Source organism: Rhea pennata, chromosome 1, assembly GCF_028389875.1.
Source record: "Rhea pennata isolate bPtePen1 chromosome 1, bPtePen1.pri, whole genome shotgun sequence".
NCBI lineage: Eukaryota > Metazoa > Chordata > Aves > Rheiformes > Rheidae > Rhea > Rhea pennata.
Genome location: NC_084663.1, coordinates 85,344,186 through 85,365,040, shown reverse-complemented (window position 1 = coordinate 85,365,040; position 20,855 = coordinate 85,344,186). Strand labels below are relative to the sequence as shown.

At 53.1% G+C, this 20,855-nt stretch overlaps 1 gene segment (V, D, J or C); it reads right to left on the bottom strand.

The window, feature by feature from the left end:
- The window catches only part of LOC134150152 (T cell receptor beta constant 2-like), an 80,722-nt gene extending 61,750 nt beyond the window's left edge, over positions 1-18,972 (bottom strand). Inside the window, 2 exon segments of the C gene segment in view lie at positions 12,001-12,294; positions 18,930-18,972. Of these exon segments, the coding sequence occupies positions 12,001-12,294; positions 18,930-18,972 (337 nt within the window).
- Positions 18,973-20,855: the final 1,883 nt, after the last annotated feature.

The window sequence follows — 20,855 nt, the reverse complement described above, 5'->3', positions numbered from 1 at the left end:
ACTGATGCAGCTGCTCAAGGGGGAGGGAAGTTCACTTACCCATGGGAGCCAGGATGGTCAAAAAGACCCAGTGGAGGAGGATGAGGAAAGGCTGTATCCTTCTAGGAATCCACTGAGGCAGTAGCACAGACCTCCCAGACACAGAGATGTGTAAGGAGGAAGTGCTGAGGGGGGAAGAGAGAATCATAATGGGGATGGGCAAGGAAGTGAGAGAGCCTGAACTGTAAGAATGCACTTGGCTGTCCAGGAACTGTGCTAAATAACACTCTTGCACAGTAGTGAGTGGTACAAACCCTGAACAGTTGGCTTTATATGTGTGTTTATGTGCATGTGTGTGTGTGTGTATGATAACAAGAACATGGTGGACCTGTGTGGGAGCCTGAGTTTGAGGCAGGGCAGAAGGATGCTGAGGGTTTCCCCTTCTCCCTTTTGCATTGACATAGAAATGCAAAAATAAGACATACAAAGAAAGGAGAAACAGATAAGGGATTTTGTTTTTGCCTCTCTGTTTTATATCTGACTGTCCTTTCTAGATCCCCTGAAACTCACAGGCTCCTGGCCCCACAAATTTTAGTGTGAGATGTCTGTTCATTCCACTGCTGCTCATCATGTTGCCCCAGATTCAGAGCAAGCTGCTGACATAATGATCCTGATGTGCACTGTAGATTGACAGAGAAGAAATCTGTAAATGTTCATCTCTTCTCCAAAGAGAGACCTGAAGGAGAGGAAAAAGACTGCCCTTGTTTCTGCACATTGCAGGTGAGAAGTAGGGGTTATTTCTGCTATTTGAGAGACACTCAGGAGAGATGAAGTTTCTCCTCTTCCAAGCTCCTGACCCAGTAACTGTTCATCCTTCATGACCCAGTGGCCAGGACACCAGAGACAGTGGGCTGTATGTATTAGGCTACTGGATGGGAGGTTTCCCAATCCCTTAGGTGAGTGCTATAGATCAGAGTATTCCTTTTTGCCCAAGTCCTAACATTTGTCCCACTGAAAAGCGCTAAGTAGTTGGAGACTGTTTCTTGAAATGATGGTTGTGCTGGAAGATAAGATGGTTGGAGGAGAGAACATGACATTGGACTTAGGGAAATTATACTTGAGGATGGTAAGCAGGACCTCAGCCTGTGGGTCCAGGAGGGAAAGTGGTTTATCCTATCCTGGATACCTTGTTCATGCAGAATGTTCCCAATGACAGGGATGGTGGCTGTCAGGGCATGGCAGGCAGCTTCTCAGAAAAGGTCTGTCAGTGGAAGCTCCATCTCAAATCAATGGGCACCCCAAACCTGAGGGCTTGCAGGGGCACACTCTTGGAAAACCTCCCCTAAAAGGCAGAGGAGAAACATTGTTGATAAGCAGCCCCTCAGTCATAGGGATCAGCAAGCACATGCTGCTCTCTAGGTGGTCCAGGAGCTGACATCAGTAGCAAAGCAGGAAGTGGCAGTGACCTCACCACAAGGAGGCAGAAAGTTGATTCAGCAACTCAGAGTCAAGATCAAGTGCAGAGACAGTGGTCAGGATGAGTCTTAGCATAACAATCAGTCAACAAATCCACAGTGACAAGTCAAGTAGGAGGCCAATACAGAAGGTCAGGTCAGCAGGTCTGGATCAGAGTCAGAAATGAAGAGATATGAAACTAGGTGCAGACATAGCTTCTACACAGCTCTGATGTAGTACAGGGGGGGCCCAAAGTGAGAGCCTCATCTTAAAAGCAGCTCTCAAAGGACGGAGGAGCAGGCAATTGCTTCAAGCTTGCTTTACAGTATGTCTTGTTAGAGAAGGAGCTGATCTTGGACTCAGCCAACTAATCTTCTAGAAGGGCCCTGACACAGCACCAAGACACTGCCTAAGGCCACAGCTGGAGTGTGATAAGATCTCCCATACAAGACAGATGAGGGTGAAAAAGTTGATAGCAGTGCGCATGCCCATCCCCATGTTTTTCACCAGTACAGCCACACTGCATTCAGGAATGTTATTCAGGCCCTTTGGATCAAACCTTTGCAGTCCACAACCCACAACCAGCTGGAATATCTGCACTGAGCATTGATCAGAGCCAGCCTCACTAGCTGCTCCAGCCCCTTTATCTTTTCCAGCTCTTGCCTAGGGGGCATGAACTAAAAGCACTTCAGCTCCTCTCCAGTAGGCTCAGAGCTGCAAAATAAGACTATACAGATGATGGGGCCTTCACTGTGCCCTGGAGTTGTCATTTGATGTTCTCATGGGAGGGTGATTAGGGCAAATATAGGAGAGGCAGCAATTCAGGGCATTCAGGGCAGCAAGAAGGGGAAGTGCTTTAATGCACTCATTTCTGCCTGCCCTGTGAGATACCTTAATAAGGTCATGTAGAATGGCCATCCTGGATGCAGTGAGTACTCATCACTATATAAAATGTGGGAAGAAAACTTCTAGGTTGAGCACATGAAACAATTAACTGCAGCTGACTTCTCTGTTGGGGAAGTTTTACTGTGGACATGACCTCTGATTGAGTGGAGCATCAGTTCAAGTTTCTCAGGGCACAGAGTGCACCAGTCTGCTTTCTGCAGAACTCCACATCACAACATAGTTATTTCTATAAGAGATGGCTGTGCAGCCTCTTTGCTGTGGTCAGCTTAGACGAAGGAGGCCTTGTAGGACAGAGTCAGGGAGGAAGATATGGAGCTGTGTGGAACTCCTGGCCTGGGACACTGCAGTTTGCTACCGCCTCAGCCATGAGCCTGGAACTAGTTACCCAAGTTCAGCTAAGGAATAAGAAGGAGATTTGCTTCAGTCTTGTGGTTTTATAGAGCTAGTACAAGAGGACTTCAGGGCAAACCTATGGTTTGACTGGAGTTCTATTGTTCTCAAGAAGGAGACACTGGGATGGACAAGGAAATCTGTGACCTGGAGAAGAAGGAAAGGGCTATGTGAGTTATGCAACTCCCTGCTTGCCTTTTGCAGAGAAAGCGAGTTAGTATAACAGGCTGAAATGGTGAAGAAATGGAAGGGGAGCAGGGAAACAGGAAGGGAACAGGCATGAGAGAGGACAGAGAAGAGAAGGAAGAGAAGTGGGATAGAAAAGCCAAGCAGAAACTGAGTAGTCTGTGGATGGCAGAGAAATGAGAGGGAGTGAGTACAAGAAGAGAAGAGGCTCAGAAGATGATCTAGAGATGGAAAGCACAAGGAAAGAAAATAGAGAGCAAGCAGAAAACAGACAGAACAAATCATCACTACCCGTGAAAGGACAGAGCATGAGTACAAGAGGAGAAAGCAGTAGCACTGCAAAATACAGGGCTGTGTGCTGGAGGCAGGTCCCCTGTTTGCATGGAGAATTTTGTGTCATGCTGCTCCAGCTGTTGAGTCACTGTGCATCTTGTTTAGCGCAGAAATATGTGCCTGAGTCATTGACTAGGGCATGATCTATCTCCATAGATAAGCGGCTGCCTTTAGTTCCACTGCTCTTCAAGTGGTCTCTGAATTCCCCCTCAATCTTTGCCTTCCCACCTTCTATTGAGTATATAACCAGCTGCAGCCTCGCATCATTCTCCACAGGCAGCTTGTACCAGTACATGTTGGGGTATGAAGTTCTCTCTTGGGAACAGTCCAGAGCAAGAGAGTCTCCCGCTCGGACAACTGTGTCTGGGGATTGCTGAATGGCCCATGCTGGAAAGAAAAAGGAAGAGATGTGAGGAGGACAGGAGTGAAATTGGTTGAAGGGGACATGAGAACACATGCTTCAAGTATGGGATGAGATGAGAATGTCAGCCAAGATATCAGACAGTGTCCCATGTCCCTGAGAGAGATGTGTAGACAAAAACACAAGTGTCAAATAGGACAGGAAATTTATTTTGAAAAATAATGACTTTGATGCTCTTGTTGGAAGCATTAAATTAGTTAGAGAAAAGGAATCTGTAGAGATCTCTGAGAAATAAGGCAAGGACAATCTTGTAACCTCATTCATTTCTGATCCTCTCCCCAGGAACCCTTGGGGAATGGAGCACTGCCCTCAGTGGGGTATGCAGCTCTTCAGATCCAGCCTGTCAGCTCTCTGTGACAGGCAAGAAGCATTCCTGGCAGTTTGTGTCCTTTCCAGAAAGACTACTGTGCTATGCACAGGAGAAGAAATCAATAGCCACCACAAGAGGTTGAGGGATTCCTGCCCACCTCGTTCATTGCCCATCCTCACACCAGGAAGCCTTGGGGAATGGAGCACTGTCAACAACTGGGCGTGCAGCTGGGTCAGCAGCAGTGGAAACGCGGCAGGAGCTGAGGGGCGCATAGAGTTCGCTTTTCCATGGGGGCCAGCATGGCCACCAAGAACCAGCAGGGAACCATGGGGAAAAATCCCACGTGGAAAGGAAATGCTGGAGGAGGAAGAGACACTCTAGCGATGGGCAGGGCAGCCAGAGAGCGTGAGATGTGAGAACAGGTTGCCTGACTGTCAACACTGGGGAAGGACACACGCAGTCACAGGAAGTATAAACCGTGCACAGATGTGGGGGTGGGGGTTGCACACACCGGAATATGCTGAGGTAGTACAGGATCCTGAATGTGTGTAAGGCAGAGGGATGCTGAGGGTTCCCCTTCTCTTTTCCAAATCTCTTGGGAGGCAGACAAATGAGGAACTGTTATGAAGGACACACATCGGTCCCTTGCATTTTCCCATGCGTTTTCCCTCTCTGTGCCATGGTGAGCACCTTGTCTTTTCTCCGGCTGTGTAAGGTCTGCAGAGCAAAACAGCACCTACAGCTTCAAACTGCTCTGCTGCAGGGAGCAGTGGATGCCATCACAGTTAGTTTCTCTTACTCTCTGTGGCAGATCTAGGGGCATTCCTGAAGCCCCCAAAGGAAAGCAAGGCAGAGTCCAGACTGCGCTGTTTCTCTGAAGGGAGTGGGAGGAGCTCTGCCTTGCCCCACACTATCCCTACCTATACCAGCTCTCATCCTGGGACCAGGAAGGGTAGGACACACTCAGCAGGCCAGGACTCCCTTTCGTGCCTTGTGTCCCTTGCCCTGTCTACTCCGCAGAGGTTGCAGGGATGGAAGGAAGGAGGGAAGAAAGCAAGGAAGGGAAGTAGAAGAGTGTGGACCAAAGGGGCAGACATGAGGGAGAGGCCGTGTCGGGAGTCAGGGCCTGGGTGTCCTCTCCTTCTGCCTTTCTGCTGTCAGGCAGTAGCCCAGTTCCTTTGGAGATGGCTCCTCCCTGGGACCTGGTGCTTTCCTGGGGGACATTGGGTGTCTCAGCTGGGTGATGCCTCTGGGCAAAGGCTTTTCCCTGGGACTGAGACCACTGGTGGTCTCCTTGCTGCCTCCGCCCTGTGAAACCCCCCATCCAAGGTTTCACGGTAACAAGAAAGCCCGGTAACAAACGACAGACATGAAGGAGGCATCATGCAGAGCCCTTCTGGCAGCATCTTTCTCTCCCCATAGGAGCTGCTGTGCCCTACCCCTGCAGCTCAGCTCAGACACAGGGAAGAGGAAGGGAGTAGAAGTGGGCCCTACCACGGCTGGTGTCTCTTGTGTTGCTCCCCTTTTCATGCTAGGCAGGAAAAGACTGTTAGGTTGTCCCCCAAGCCAGTGTTTCTCAGAGGAAGGAGGTTGCTGGAGAGGCATGAGGAGGAGAGAATGCAGACACTAGGCGGGAAAATCTGGAGGAAGAGGTTTGGACTGTGGCACTGTGCAGTCCACTTGCATGCCAGGCAGCATCTCCCTTTCCCAACTGCCAGAGCATGAGTTGGAACACCCATGAGCATGCCTATCCCACCCACTCCATGAAGGATTTCTCCACTTCTGTCCCTGGTGGACCATGGAAGCCTGCCTGAGCATGAGCTTCCCTGGGGACTTTCAGTCTCTTCTGGCAGCCAGAAGGATGGCACGAGAGACAAAGAAGAGGAGACGATTCAGAGCACCGTGGCTTTGCCCTAGACCTTTTCTTCATCCTCTCCCTCCTGCCATTCCCTGTGCCTTTCGTCTGCTGCTACATCAGTCACCGGCATCTCCTTGTTCCTGTCCTGTGCCCTGCCACTACCCTCCTCCTCCCCTCCTCCCACGAAGAAGCAGAGGGCCATGGGCTTGCCCTGGAGCAGACTAGGCTCAACTGCATGATACGCTCTGTGTCCTGCAACATCTCCCATTTGGTTAGGTTCATGCCGACCTGGAGCACATCTGGCAGGTTTCTGCCCTCTGCTTTGCCCCTCCTTTCAAGGCCTCCCTTTACCGCATCATCCCCTGCTCCTCCTCCAGCATCACCCCAAAAGCCTTGGACAGCTGCATTCCCATGCTGCAGAGCAAGCTCCAGGCCCTAAATTCCCAATGTTTCCCGACCTACACTCTCCACGCCAGAAGAAGTGATGAGGATGATGTGTCTTCAGTTTGATCCGCTTTGGCCCCTTCCTCCAGGTTCCACGCGGTGCCTTTGCTGAGACCTCAGCTATGTTCTCTTCCCCTGCTGCCCTTCTCCCAAGTCTCCTGGCACCTCCTGACTTGGGGAACAAGCCTACCCAGCCAGCCAGGGACTTCTTTGCCAGCATTCTTAGCCTCAAAGTCCTCAGCTTCCATGTTTCACATTCATGGTAGAAGGGTGTGGGTTGGTGGGCCTGCTCAGGCCTGCCTTGGTGGAGAAGGCTGTGCCCCCATCTTCAGGGAACTGGCTTGCGCACACCTTGGCCAGCTTCCACAGGGCTTTGCACACCTCCGGATCCAATGTGCATGAAGTTCCAAGCAGCTTTGGGTTCGACCTTCAGGAAGGTGTGCCAACTCTGAGTCTCAACACTTGGTGCAACCTCCAGTGAGGCTGCAGCCAGCATAGAGCCACAGTTTTGGCTTAGGGCTCCAGTCAACTTTGGGTCCAACTTTAAAGACACTCCAAGCTGCTCTTAGCAGAAATTCCAGATGACTCTGGGTTCCAGATTTGGGTCTGACTGCCATGAGACACCAGCCATTTTCAGTCCTGAGTCTGGAGTCAGCCTACCTGGGGATGTGCTTAAATCTGTGCCCAGCTTCCATGGGGCTCTGTCTAACCTGGGCTTACATTTTTGGCATGAAGCTCCAACCAAACCAGTGTGCCACCTCTGGGTCCCACACGGCTCCAGACAATTCCGAGGTTGCCTCCCCCTCCAGGTTTGTGACCTTAGTGAGTCCTTAGTGCCCAAGACATACCTTCACTGTGCTTTGCCAGGCTGCCACCTCCACAACATTCCCAACCAGTTCAAACATAGAAATTGCAGAGCCGGTCCCCGCAGTGCCCCCTCCAAGCTGCCATGTTCTCGATGGTTGCTGTTTGTGCCTTTCATTTCCCATCAGTGGTTCTCTGCAAACCCAGAGCCACATGGCTGCAGGCTGAAGCTAGTGGAGTGCTCCACCCAGAGAAGGAAGAGGCCTGACTTTGTCTTAGGGGATGAGAACTGGGGAGGGGCGGACAGAAGTGGGTAGTGTGCTGAGAAGCGAGAATCCCTGCTTGAGCCATGGCTGTGTCAGGGGTGTGAAGGAAGACCCTTCAGATGTGGATTCCATCCACCCTTATCTTTGCATAGTGCCTGGGAGAAGTGGCCCCCCCAGGCTTGAGATGTCCTAGTTCTGGGAGGGCATGGGGTCTGTGGATTAGAGCAAACGGTAGCAGCTTGGATGGCTTGGAGGGCAGCATGCTCTGGGAATTAGAGCAGGGCATGCCTGGATGTCTGGGTCGCCTGAGGAGAAGGGACAAGGCTTGCTGGAGGCAAGCTGTGGCCTCCAGCAAGGGGGAGCAGCCTAGATGCCTAGGTTTTCCAGGCAGACGTGGAAATCTGAGGGAGCCTGGAGGAAGCCCCTGAAGAGCCTGCATGCCTGGAAAGCTTCTCTGAGAGCGAGCCGAGAGAAAGGCCTTTTTGGGGAAAGGGCTAGAGGGCTTTTGATTAAGCACTGGTGCAGAGGTGGCAGGTGAACAAACAGCCCCCTGGGCTGAGGGGGTTATGTCAGGGGGGAGAGTTGGCAACCCAGGGGCTAATAGCTAACCAGGGACAACTGCTGGGGAATGGCATGGAGGAGGGCCATTGAATGCGGAGGTCTTTTGGAGCATCCCAGTGGGGTGCCAGGTGCCCCACAGCTGGGACTGAAATTCCTCCTCCTCGCACTGTGGGGGAGCTGCGTGCAGATCGGAGATGTGAGGGGACTTGTGACAGGGACACGGAAGGGGGGAGAGTGACGTTCTTGCCCCAAGGTCCATTCAGCAGTTCCGAGTGCTGCCCCGTGGCCAAAATCTTCATTGCACCAGCTCAAGGATGCTTTCCCCTTGGCAGGGTTTATCCGTGGGGCTGCACCCTCCTCCCAGAGCATTATGTGCGGATGCTGTCCACAGCTGGCCTAGAGTCAGGTGGATTTCTTCTCCCATGTCAAAGATGTATGGGGCTGGGCATGGGGATTGGACAATGGCTGCAACATCTGGATTCACTCTGACTCTGAGCATGGCGCAGACACTCTTGCAGTGCAGAAAGGGAGGAGGAACACTGAGAAGTGCAATGCCTGGGATCTGTTCTTGGCTGGACTGCCAAGGAGGGATGGCATTCCCAGCCCTTCTGGGGTCTCTCATCTTTGGCACTACAGCTGCTGGAGGCGAGGGTGATGGACTCGTGCAAGAGGCTCTGTCTGAGTGGGCATCTATGAGTTCCTCAAGACACCCCCACACACTTAGAAGACAGACACAATTACCACAGAAACAAGACTTTTATTTTCTAACACAAGGGGCTTTAGTCCCTCCCTCTCAGGACCCAGGCATCTGGGCTCCTCCCCCATTCCCACATTTCAGTTTTGCCAGGCCCTTTGCTCTCCCCAGAATGGAAAGAGGACAGTAGCATTCAAGTGTTCACCCCCTCTGTACCACGCTGCCCTCCCTTCCCATGCCCGGCCAGCCTGCAAGTTGGGCATCACACCCCAGAGCCTACCAAAGGGGCACACATGCTCCCCCTGTCCAGAGCTAGGCATGTTCTCCTCCGCCTTCCCCTAGTGAGGATGTTTCCAGTGAGAAGGATTCTCTTGCCCTCTCCTTCCCTGCTGTCCCTTAGCTGGGGTCCCTGTGATTCCTGCTTTCCAGAAAAAGGAACCTCACTCCAAGTTGTTGATGGTCTTTGCGTGCCCCGATGCACCCCCTGATGCGGACTCACCTGAGGGAAACATTTTCATGGAAACCATGAGTGGGTGAGGAACAGGGGGCATGGACTGTTGGACACACATGCAAATGCACACAAACACGTACCCACACTCACATGCACCCTCACCCCCCACACCTGCTGAGCCAATGCCAAGTGCCCCGAACATCAGGCAAGGGCCGTGCTCAGGTCAGGCTGTTCATTGTGGGTGGAGGGGAGGGGCCCAGCACAGCCACATGTTCCAAGCTGCACTTCCCATCAGCCCTACACTGAGCCAGCCATGGAGGGGAGACTCTGGGTCCTGTGCCTGCTTTTCCTCTACCTTCTCCTTCTCCTCTGCTCAGAGGGGACAGATCCTGATGCAGTAAGGGAACGTGGGAAGCCCTGAGAACGATAATGTGCACATGGGCAAGCCTATGTCCTGCCTTGTAGCCTCATGGCTTGGGAATGGTGTCATGGCCCTATGGGCATCTCGCCTCCTAGTCCCACTCCACCTGCAACCAGCAATGGAGGCAAGAGCACAGGCACTCTGGCTCCCAGCCTCAGCCCAGCTCCCGCTACTCTTCTCCCACCTTGGAGGGTCATCAGCATCTCCCTTTCACCTGCAGGCAGCCGGGAGGAGGCCCAGAAACTGTTGGTTCTGCTGTTTCTGCTGTGAGAAGCACCGCTGGGGCTGTGGGCTCTGCTGTGAGAAGGGGGCTGTCTCCAACACTTCTCCATAGTTCCCCGTCTGACAGCCCAGCTCCCTGCTGCCTCAGAGGCTCTGACCTAGCTATGGTCTCTCCTCTGGGAGTCACAAAGGGGACTGGAGGTTTCTAAGCAAGACAATAAAGCTGGCAGTCTTACTAAGCTCCCAGGGGAGTGAATCTGTGGCTGGCTCTAACCACTAGCCCCTGCTGCCAAGGGGAGGGGCAGAATACCCAGCTTCTCTCTCCAGCCTTGTGGAAGTGGCAAGGCGCTGGGAGCTAAACCAGAGGAGGTTGGAGTGGCTGGTTTCCCTGCCACATCTGCGAGGAGAGGCGGTGGGTTTGGGAGCCTGGACTGCTGGGTTCTTCTGCCAGCTTTGAGAGGAGAGAGGGAGCTTGAGGCTTGGGGGGAGGGACAGGGTAGGGCTCAGCACTCTCACAGGTGCCCTAGCCCCATGCCTGACTGCCTGAGGGACTTCCATTTGGCCCTGGGATGGGGCAGTCCTGAGCATGGAACAGAAAGTCTCTCATGCTCTGGTGCTCCTTGGTTCATGGCTTGGCCAGGATCCCAGCAGCTCTCGCCATGCCTGGCAGCGGCTGTGGCACAGGACTGCTTGACCCTACACCCTGTCCTTTAGGAAGACCTTGTTCTGGTCTCACCAAGTTTCCCCATGTGCACCAGTGGGGACAGCAGACCCAGGAGAGAAATCCTTCCGAGGGGGACCCACAGCAGGCCTCTGGGAGGAGCCTCAGTGAGGACTGTAGAAGAAAAGGAAACAAGGTTGGGGCAGAAGGGAGTAGTGGAGAGAGATTAGGAGGCAGTGATAAGCCAAGGCGGGGACTGGCAGTACCAAGAAACCATGGGCCTGGTAGGGGTATGAGGGCTTGGCTTGGGTAGGGCTGAGGTGGCAGGATCTGGCAGTGCCCTATAAATCCATCACCAGGCTCAGCAACCTGCACAGCCTCTGCCTGAAGGACACAGGCAGCTCAGTGTAAAGGGAGAGCAATGGCGGGACAGATCTGCATTACAGTCCTGGCTGCTTGCCTCCTGGTGCCAGGATGCATCGCGGCGCCCCCTCAGGTAAGGGAAACTTTTCTTTAGGGCACCACAGAGCCTGGGCAGAGACAGAGGGCAGGGAAGCGAGGAGCAGAGGGGCAACCGGCGACCAAGGGCGAGGGGGAAGAGGGGCCTGTCTCACACAATGTCTAAGCAGAGGGGAATGGGTTCTGACGGCGACTCAGCCAAGGGCTCTGCAGGACTGAGCCAAGCGTGTCCTTTCAGAATGCTGGCAGCTTTGACAACAGTAGTGCAGACCATGAGAGCTTCAACAGCAACAGGCTGAGTAGCAGTGGGCTCCCTGTGCACATGGCTTCCAATAGCCTTGGCTCAAGGGGAAAAGAGGTCCCTGAAAAAAGGGGGAGCAGCAACTGCAGGGAGGGGAGGCTATAAGGCTGGGATGGGACCACTGGTGGGAACTTGAGAAGGTTCCCATGGGTGGAGGCAAAAGTCACAGTTCCACAGCCACCAGGGAGCTGAGCAAAAAACATGTGCCAAAAGAGATCATTCTACCTGAAAAGGACTCTTGGACCAAGGCAGTTGCATGGGGAGACTAGATCTCTGAGTAACTCTTGGCTTTTCTGTGCCCCTTTGCAGAACAAGCTGCACAGCAGAGGGGGAAGAGCCAGCTCTTTTGTGCTCTGGGAAAGGCTGGCATCAGAGTTGTCCTGAGCATGTTGCTCAGGTCCTGGGCCAGGGCAGTTTGGGAAGTGTGCGCAGATGCAGAAACACCCCCTAGTCCCAGGCCCTCACTCCTCTGGCAAAGAACTTGTGCCTCTGCCCCAGCAGGATTTCCCCATCTCAACTTCTGCCCACTGCCTTCCAGTCCTTTTCTGGGCGCCTCTGAGAGGGTCTGCCTCTAACCTCTCTCCTGCTCCCTTTGGGGAGGGGGAGGCTGCAGCTGACCCTGCTTTGCCTTCTTGGCTCCTGACTGGACACACCCAGGACCTGCTACCACTCCCCACCTGACCCCTGCTCCAGCCCCAGTGTCTCTAAAGCCTCTGCCGGATGTCTCCCTTTTCCTGGGGGCAAAAAGTGGCTCCACTGCACAACGGTGGCTTCTGTGGTGTAGGAATTGATTGCATTGCCAGGCTGGTGCTGGAGGCAGGTCCCCTGTTTGCATGGAGAACTTTGTGTCATGCTGCTCCAGCTGTTGAGTCACTGTGCATCTTGCTTAGCGCAGAAATATGTGCCTGAGTCATTGACTAGGGCATGATCTATCTCCATAGATAAGCGGCTGCCTTTAGTTCCACTGCTCTGGAAGTGGTTTCTGAATTCCCCATCAATATCTGCCTTGCCACCTTCCACTGAGTGTATAACAAGCTGCAGCCTCGCATCATTCTCCACAGGCAGCTTGTACCAGTACATGTTGGGGTATGAAGTCCTCTCTTGGGAACAGTTCAGAGTCAGAGAGTCTCCCGCTCGGACAACTGCGTCTGGGGATTGCTGAATGGCCCATGCTGGAAAGAAAAAGGAAGAGATGTGAGGAGGACAGGAGTGAAATTGGTTGAAGGGGACATGAGAACACAGGCTTCAAGTATGGGATGAGATGAGAATGTCAGCCAAGATATCAGACAGTGTCCCATGTCCCTGAGAGAGATGTGTAGACAAAAACACAAGTGTCAAATAGGACAGGAAATTTATTTTGAAAAATAATGACTTTGATGCTCTTGTTGGAAGCATTAAATTAGTTAGAGAAAAGGAATCTGTAGAGATCTCTGAGAAATAAGGCAAGGACAATCTTGTAACCTCATTCATTTCTGATCCTCTCCCCAGGAACCCTTGGGGAATGGAGCACTGCCCTCAGTGGGGTATGCAGCTGGGGCAACTGCAGAGGAACGGATGCAGCTGCTCACCAGGGAGGGAAGCTCACTTACCTATGGAGGCCAAGACGATCAAAAGGAACCACTGGGGACCCATGAGGAAAGGCTGCATCCTCCCAGAAGCCCGCCAAGGCAGCAGCACAGGTCTCCCAGGCATAGAGACATGTGAGGAGGAAATGCTCAGGGAGGAGGAGATAAAACACAACAGGGCTGGGCAGGGCAATGAGAGACCAGCTGACTGTGGGGGAAAGACTTCCTCTGTCCTTGTGAAGGAGCAGCCTGGGGAAAGCAGAGGCATGAGTGGGAGGAGAAAGCCTGTGTGGCCAAACACCCAGACCCAAAGGACCCCTTTCTTCAGGGAGAGTATGGACTGAATTAGCACAGAAGGCAAACGGTGTGGGAAGGGTGGTGGCAAATAGTGGAGGGAAAGTAGGGAGACTAGGTGGAGAAAGAGGCTGGAAAAGTGGTAGCAGGGAAAAGAAGCAGTATGAGAGAGAGAGGAGGGGCTTGAAGATTGGCAAAAGTGCTAAGCAAAAACAAGACACCAAGAGGTGAAAAGGTACACCTGAGGTGCTGTTCACTTGAGAAAGTGGGAAGAAGAAAATAAGAAGTTAGCAGGGATAACCTGCTGAGAAGAAAGGCTGATTTTGAGGCACAGAGAATAGACGAGAATGTGGAAAATTCAAGTCCAGGTGTGCATGTGGGAGAAGGAAGGTACTTCTGTGAACGGGAAATTTGTGCCTAGCTCTCTCAGCAGCTGAGTCACTGTGTCTCACTTTCAGCACAGTAATATGTGCCAGAATCATTGAGGGAAACAGGATCGATTGATAGAGAGAGACCTTCAGCTTGTATCCCGCTGCTCTTGAAACGGACACCACTGAAATCCTTCTCAATCTCTACCTTGACATCTTTGAGTGCAAAAATAACCAATTCAAGCTTGGACTCCACCACCATAGGCAGTTTGTACCAGTACGTCTGATAATGTGAAGTCTCCGTTTCAGAACAGCTCAGGCTGACAGACTGCCGCACTCTGCTGACTGTGTCAGGGGACTGTTTGAGGGCACACCCTGAAAAGAGAACGGAGCAAGAGGAGAAATGATATGCAAAACCTGAGATGCACAGTGATTGGGTTGGGATAGGAAGGGAGGCTGACTTACCCAGGGGGGCGAGGATGATCACAGGGACCCAGTGGGGAAGCATGAGGAAAAAGGCTGTGTCCTTCCAGGGCCCTGCCTGTGGCAGCAGCACAAAGCCTGCCAGGCTGCAGTCGAAGCTGAACCCTGAGTCCCTGGTGCAAGAGAGCTGTGAGTGAGTATAGGAGTGTGAGAGAGGGAGAGAAAGGTGTCAAGTGGGGATGGGGAGAGCAGTGGGGTGGTGGAGGTGGGGAGGAGCGACTGGCTGGAGGGCAGTGAGTGGAAAGTGACGGTGACAGGCAGTTGCAGAGGACATGATCCCAATATGGCCCTTGCTCACGGCTTTATTTGAGTGTGTGTGTGTGTGTGTGTGAGTCATTCCTTGGAAGGGAAGGAAGAGCTACAGATGGCCGCACACAGCACTGCAACCTTGGATCCGTAGGCACATTCCACTCACCTGCACCCTCCCTCTGAGACTCTGACATGTGGCGGATGGTGCTCAGAGTGCGGCTCCTTCCCTCACCCCCAGTCTCTGTGTGGTGCTGTGGGCCCAGCACTACACGCCAGTGGAAGGTAGGTCCACAAAAGAGACCAAGGGCACAGGTGTTCTGGCCACTCAGGGCTGTCATGGGTTTTGGAGTGAAGATGTTCTCCTATGCTTTTAGCAGAAGAGCATCACAATGCCCTCTCCTTGCACCCCTCTGCTGCAGGTACAAGTATAACCCATGGCTTTCCATTCCCCCTGCATCTCCCCAGGAGATTCAGGAATGATCCTGCATCCCTCAGAGGAAAAGGGGCAAAAGATCCGAGCGGAGGGCCCCAGATGTGCTGGAAAAAGGATGAACCCTCCCACCTCTGTTTCCCTACCAGTGTGGGACTGGCGCTCTCCTGTCCAATATCCTCCCCTTCCTATGTCACAGCTCGTGCCTGTGACCCCAGGGGCCCAGGACACAGAGCAGGCCAACAGGGGTTTTCAACACGTGTCCACTGCTCTGCTCATGTGAAAAGTCTCCCTGAATTTCTCTCCCTGGAACCACAAATATCCTCTCAAGTAGAGAGGCCATGCTGAACACTCAACACCTTTCAGCACTGGCTGCAAGACCATTCCAGGCAGGATCCTGCTGAAAAATGCTTTCATAGGAATGGCAATTTCCCCTGGTTCCCAGTAACGCTCTCCACCTCTGTGTGTGGGACCTCTGTTGTAGGATGTCCCACCAAAAGACCCTGGCGAGAGTTGTCCCAAACCTACCTGTGTTGGGCATGTTATTGGAGCCCTTGCCTGGCCTGGCAGCTCTCCAGGCCTCAATGTTTGGGTGTGCTGAAGTTGCCTCTGATCTCTTCTCTTTCAAAAGTGCCTTCCTCACAGAGGAGAGGATTTGCTGGCAGTGGTAGAGGTGAGCACTGCCCCAAGATGGCCAGGATAACACTAAGACCTGAGATTCTTCAGAAATCCAGTGGTGTAATAGAGTCAGAGCAGGATGTTCTCTGTGCGAACAGCTGGGCATGCTCGGTAAGGTCCGCAGTGACTTCAAGGCAAATCAGAGCTGCCTTCAGGGAAGACAGGAGAGCTCTGGCTCCATCTCAGCCTCAGCCCCTCTGCACTCCCAGGAATTGCCTTGGAAAGGAGGGGCAGGACAGCAGGCAGGGGAGTGGGGAGCACCAGGTGTCAAGTGCGCGGGGCTCCTTGTGTCCCACGTGTGTGCTTAGAAACAAAGCACAAGAACTAGAGAGGAAGCAGAGGGAAGCCGTTGTGCTCAGCCAGGAAGGCAAGCAGGGCAGACAGCACAGCTGGCAACTGCCAGGCAACTGTCAGGCAGCTGTCCTGCATCTGTGAGAACTGCTGCCACAGGGCTTTGCAGCTCCTGCCTGTGTTTTTGGTGGAGCCCGCGCGCAAGGTTTCAGGGGTGCAAACTGTGCTTTGCACCAGAGCTGTTTGCATTCCCACTGCTACAGCGCCACAACACCTGCTTCGGGTGGTCATGTGCTTCTGCTTCCTGACAAGGGCACAGGCTGTGAACCTGCCTTTGGGAGTGATGAGGTGGTGGGAGCACCCACTCCAGAGATGCACTGCGAGCCTTTGCAGAGTGGGCCGCCTGCTCCCCTGGGTCTATTACTTCTGTGACAGCTGCTACAATACACTGTGGTCCCTGCTTCTGTGGGGAGATGTTGCTGCAGGGGTGTGGGATGGCTGTGAGTGTGGTGTGAGTGTCACTGTGCTGAGACAGGAAGAACAGGCTCTTCCACACCTGCTCCCCAGAAGCACTGGTGGTGGTACTTGTCAGGAGCTCCCTGGATGGCTGAGAGCCAACAGGTGAACTGGAGGAAAGCACTGCTCTCACTGCTCCCCTCCTTTGTCTCTGCTGGCAGAGCAGATGAGCCAAGGTGTACAGAGCTTGGGAGCCCATGCACATCCTGGGAGAAGGCTGTGTGTTCACTCAGCAGTGTCCCTACACTCTAGGCTCTGTAAGTCCATCTTGTGCCCTGCCTGCCTGACAGGCAAGAGTCAGTACGTTTGGAAGTAAGTGGCACTGGGGGGAGGGAGGGGGCAGGAGCATGGTGGGGAAAGGGAAAGGAAAAAGCAAGGTGGGATGGCTTGTGTGAGACAAGTAGAGAACCGTGCTGCAAGACAGGCTGGAGAAGAGGGGTAGAGGAATGGAAGAGAAGAACTTGTGTGTTGGGGGGAGCAATGAAAGGGGCTAAAAGAGGCATGGAGGAAGGACTAGGAAAAAAAAGACAATGTGGGCACGAAAGGAAAGGATGTGTGAGGCAGAGGGGAAGGAAAAAAGGGTCCGGAGGTGCAAACTCACAAAGCAGGAGGATGAGAGCAAGGCAAGGGGAGCTAGTGAGGGAAAGATAAGAGGGAGTTTTCCCTGGCTGCTGCAGGTCTTGTTGTCCCAAAATCTGGGTTGTGTTACCCGGTGTGCAAGTGCCCAATAGACACACAGGGTCGAGATTTGTTTATTTCATTTCTGTGCAGAGATGGGTGCTAGGTGGTAAAACACAAAGCTAGCACACCTTCTCCCCCTCTCATTCTTGATTTATACACAGTTTTCAGGGAGTATTTTATACAAATCTTTCTTTTGGTTACAATTTCATTACCTCAGGTAATCGCTCTATGCTTGTGCTTTCACTTTCTTGTTAATTAGCATAGGAAGCGAAGAAGAGGCAGTAACAACGTTATCATGTCATTTCCATCTCATTATTCATTTAGGGGTGTGAAATTTAATATGTTAATAAGCCTTAATGAACCTAAGGTCACTTCTGGGTTATTCTGCTGTTTTTGTCTTACCTACCCCTCGCAATCTTCAAAGCGCTGTGGTTTCATCAAGGTTATTTAGCTGGAGCTGGTTATCCTTTGCAGTACTGTTTTTCTCTCCCCCTTGTCCTTGAGTCTCGTTAACTATTTGCAAGGTTTTTCTCACAGTATTTCTCTAACAGGAGGAGGCTGGTAGGTTCCCAAATGGGAAGACTGGTTTTGTGCTTGGCATTTTCAGCAGTTCAGTCACTGTGCATCTTGCTCGGCACAATAGTAAGTGCCAGAGTCATTCAGCAAGGCAGCATCTATTGACAGAGACAGACCCTCTGCTTGTATCCCACTGCTCTTGAAGCGACCATCACTGAAATCCTTTCCAAACTCCGTTTTGCCCATTTGCAGTGCATAGACCACCAGCTGCAGCCTGCTGTCTGTCCCCTCTGCCTGTTTATACCAGTACATCAAGTAGTGATCTGTCTTCATGTGGGAACAGCTCAGGGTGACAGACTGCCCCACTCTGATGATTGTGTCAGGGGACTGTTCCAGAGTGCGGCCTGGAAAGCAAAAGCAGAAGCAGTGAAGAGATGGTGGGAAAGGGGTTAAAGAAGGGAGCTGAGGAAGCATGCTTCCCATCTTCATTCACACCTGCCCAGGAAGGCTTGGGGAATGCAGCAGTGCCCACAACTGGATATGCAGCTGGTGCAGGTGGAGTGGAACTGCTGAAGCTGCTCAAAGGGGAAGGAGGCTCACTTACCCAGGGGGGCCAGGATGGCCACAAGGACCCACTGGGGAAGCATGAGGAGCATGAGGAAAAAGCTGTGTCTTTCCAGGGCCCTGCCTGTGGCAGCAGCACAAAGCCTGCCAGGCTGCAGTCCAAGCTGCACCTGGAGTCCCTGGTGCAAGAGAGCTGTGAGTGAGTATGGGAGTGTGAGAGAGGGAGAGAGAAAGGCATCCTGTGGGGGTGGGGAGAGCTGAGGGGAGTGTGAAGTGGGAGGAGAGTTCAGCTGGCTTGTTCTGTTACCCTACCAATGCTGGGCTGGGCTCTCCTGTGCAGTAAATGAGGAGGAAGGCAGGAGACTTCTGTGCAGAGAGAGGCTTGTGCTCAGCTCCCTCAGCAGCCCTGTCACTCTGTTTCACTCTCAGCACAGTAATATGTGCCTGAATCATTCAGGGAAGCATGATCTACCAAGAGGGTGAGCCTGTCTCCTTGTATCTCGCTGCTCTTGAAATGGCTTTGGAGTTCCTCCTCAATAATTACTTTACTGCCTACAACTGCAGAAACCACCAGCATCAGCCTGGAATCCTTCCCCAAAGGCAGCTTGTACCAGTACATCACTGTGTTGGAGGATTTCTTCTCCGAGCAGCTCAGATTCACAGGCTGTCCTTGTCGTATGACCGTGTGTGTGGACTGTTTCAGAGCCAAGCCTGGAAGGGAAAAGGAGAAGTGCTGAGGAGAAGGGGGAGAGATGTCTTGATGGGGACGTATTCAGGCAGAAAGTGGAACAGAGCGTGAGCTGGGACAAAATGGAAAAGCAAGTAGGAGAGAGGGTGGTGCAGTAGAGGAGAAGGTGAGAAGGAACAAGGCAACCCTGGCAGCACCAGACGGGGTAGGTCAGCTCTTCAGATCCAGCCTGTCAGCTCTCTGGGACAGGCAGGAAGCATTCCTGGCAGTTTGTGTCCTTTCCGGAAAGACTTCTGTGCTGTGCACAGGAGAAGAAATCCACAGCCACTGCAGGAGGTTGAGGGATTCCTGCCCACCTCGTTCATTGCCCATCCTCACGCCAGGAAGCCTTGGGGAACGGAGCACCGTCAACAACTGGGCGCGCAGCTGGGTCAGCAGCAGTGGAAACGCGGCAGGAGCTGAGGGGCGCATAGAGTTCACCTACCCGTAGGGGCCAGCATGGCCACCAAGAACCAGCAGGGAACCATGGGGAAAAATCCCATGTGGAAGGGAAATGCTGGAGGAGGAAGAGACACTCTAGCGATGGGCAGGGCAGCCAGAGAGCATGAGATGTGAGAACAGGTTGCCTGACTGTCAAACTGGGGAAATACACACGCAGTCACAGGAAGTATAAACCATGCACAGATGTGGGGGTGGGGGTTGCACACACCGGAATATGCTGAGGTAGTACAGGATCCTGAATGTGTGTAAGGCAGAGGGATGCTGAGGGTTCCCCTTCTCTTTTCCAAATCTCTTGGGAGGCAGACAAATGAGGAACTGTTATGAAGGACACACATCGGTCCCTTGCATTTTCCCATGCGTTTTCCCTCTCTGTGCCATGGTGAGCACCTTGTCTTTTCTCCGGCTGTGTAAGGTCTGCAGAGCAAAACAGCACCTACAGCTTCAAACTGCTCTGCTGCAGGGAGCAGTGGATGCCATCACAGTTAGTTTCTCTCACTCTCTGCGGCAGAACTAGGGGCATTCCTGAAGCCCCCAAAGGAAAGCAAGGCAGAGTCCAGACTGCGCTGTTTCTCTGAAGGGAGTGGGAGGAGCTCTGCCTTGCCCCACACTATCCCTACCTATACCAGCTCTCATCCTGGGACCAGGAAGGGTAGGACACTCAGCAGGCCAGGACTCCCTTTCGTGCCTCGTGTCCCTTGCCCTGTCTACTCCGCAGAGGTTGCAGGGATGGAAGGAAGGAGGGAAGGAAGCAAGGAAGGTAAGTAGAAGAGTGTGGACCAAAGGGGCAGACATGAGGGAGAGGCCGTGTCGGGAGTCAGGGCCTGGGTGTCCTCTCCTGCCTTTCTGCTGTCAGGCAGTAGCCCAGTTCCTTTGGAGATGGCTCCTCCCTGGGACCTGGTGCTTTCCTGGGGGACATTGGGTGTCTCAGCTGGGTGATGCCTCTGGGCAAAGGCTTTTCCCTGGGACTGAGACCACTGGTGGTCTCCTTGCTGCCTCCGCCCTGTGAAACCCCCCATCCAAGGTGGGTTTCCTTTCTTGCAGGACAAGGCTTGGCCCTCAGCGGGAAGAGCTGGGATGGAGCCCGTGAGACCATGAGGGTCTCAAAGCAGCTCTAGGGTGCATTCCCTCCTCTTTTACTGGGAGACTCCCTACTGCTCTGCCCACAGGCCTGGGGGATTCATGCTGCCTCCATTCTCTGCACAGCACCCTCAAGTGTCCGTGTTCAGAAGGACAGGCGCATGGCCTCTTGTGAACGGGTGAAAACTCTGCATAGGCTAGATACCTGGGGAACTAAATGAGCACAGGCATGAAGATCTGGGAAACGGGCAAGGGCGAAAAAAAGCCCGGTAACAAACGACAGACATGAAGGAGGCATCATGCAGAGCCCTTCTGGCAGCATCTTTCTCTCCCCATAGGAGCTGCTGTGCCCTACCCCTGCAGCTCAGCTCAGACACAGGGAAGAGGAAGGGAGTAGAAGTGGGCCCTACCACGGCTGGTGTCTCTTGTGTTGCTCCCCTTTTCATGCTAGGCAGGAAAAGACTGTTAGGTTGTCCCCCAAGCCGGTGTTTCTCGGAGGAAGGAGGTTGCTGGAGAGGCATGAGGAGGAGAGAATGCAGACACTAGGCGGGAAAATCTGGAGGAAGAGGTTTGGACTGTGGCACTGTGCAGTCCACTTGCATGCCAGGCAGCATCTCCCTTTCCCAACTGCCAGAGCATGAGTTGGAACACCCATGAGCATGCCTATCCCACCCACTCCATGAAGGATTTCTCCACTTCTGTCCCTGGTGGACCATGGAAGCCTGCCTGAGCATGAGCTTCCCTGGGGACTTTCAGTCTCTTCTGGCAGCCAGAAGGATGGCACGAGAGACAAAGAAGAGGAGACGATTCAGAGCACCTTGGCTTTGCCCTA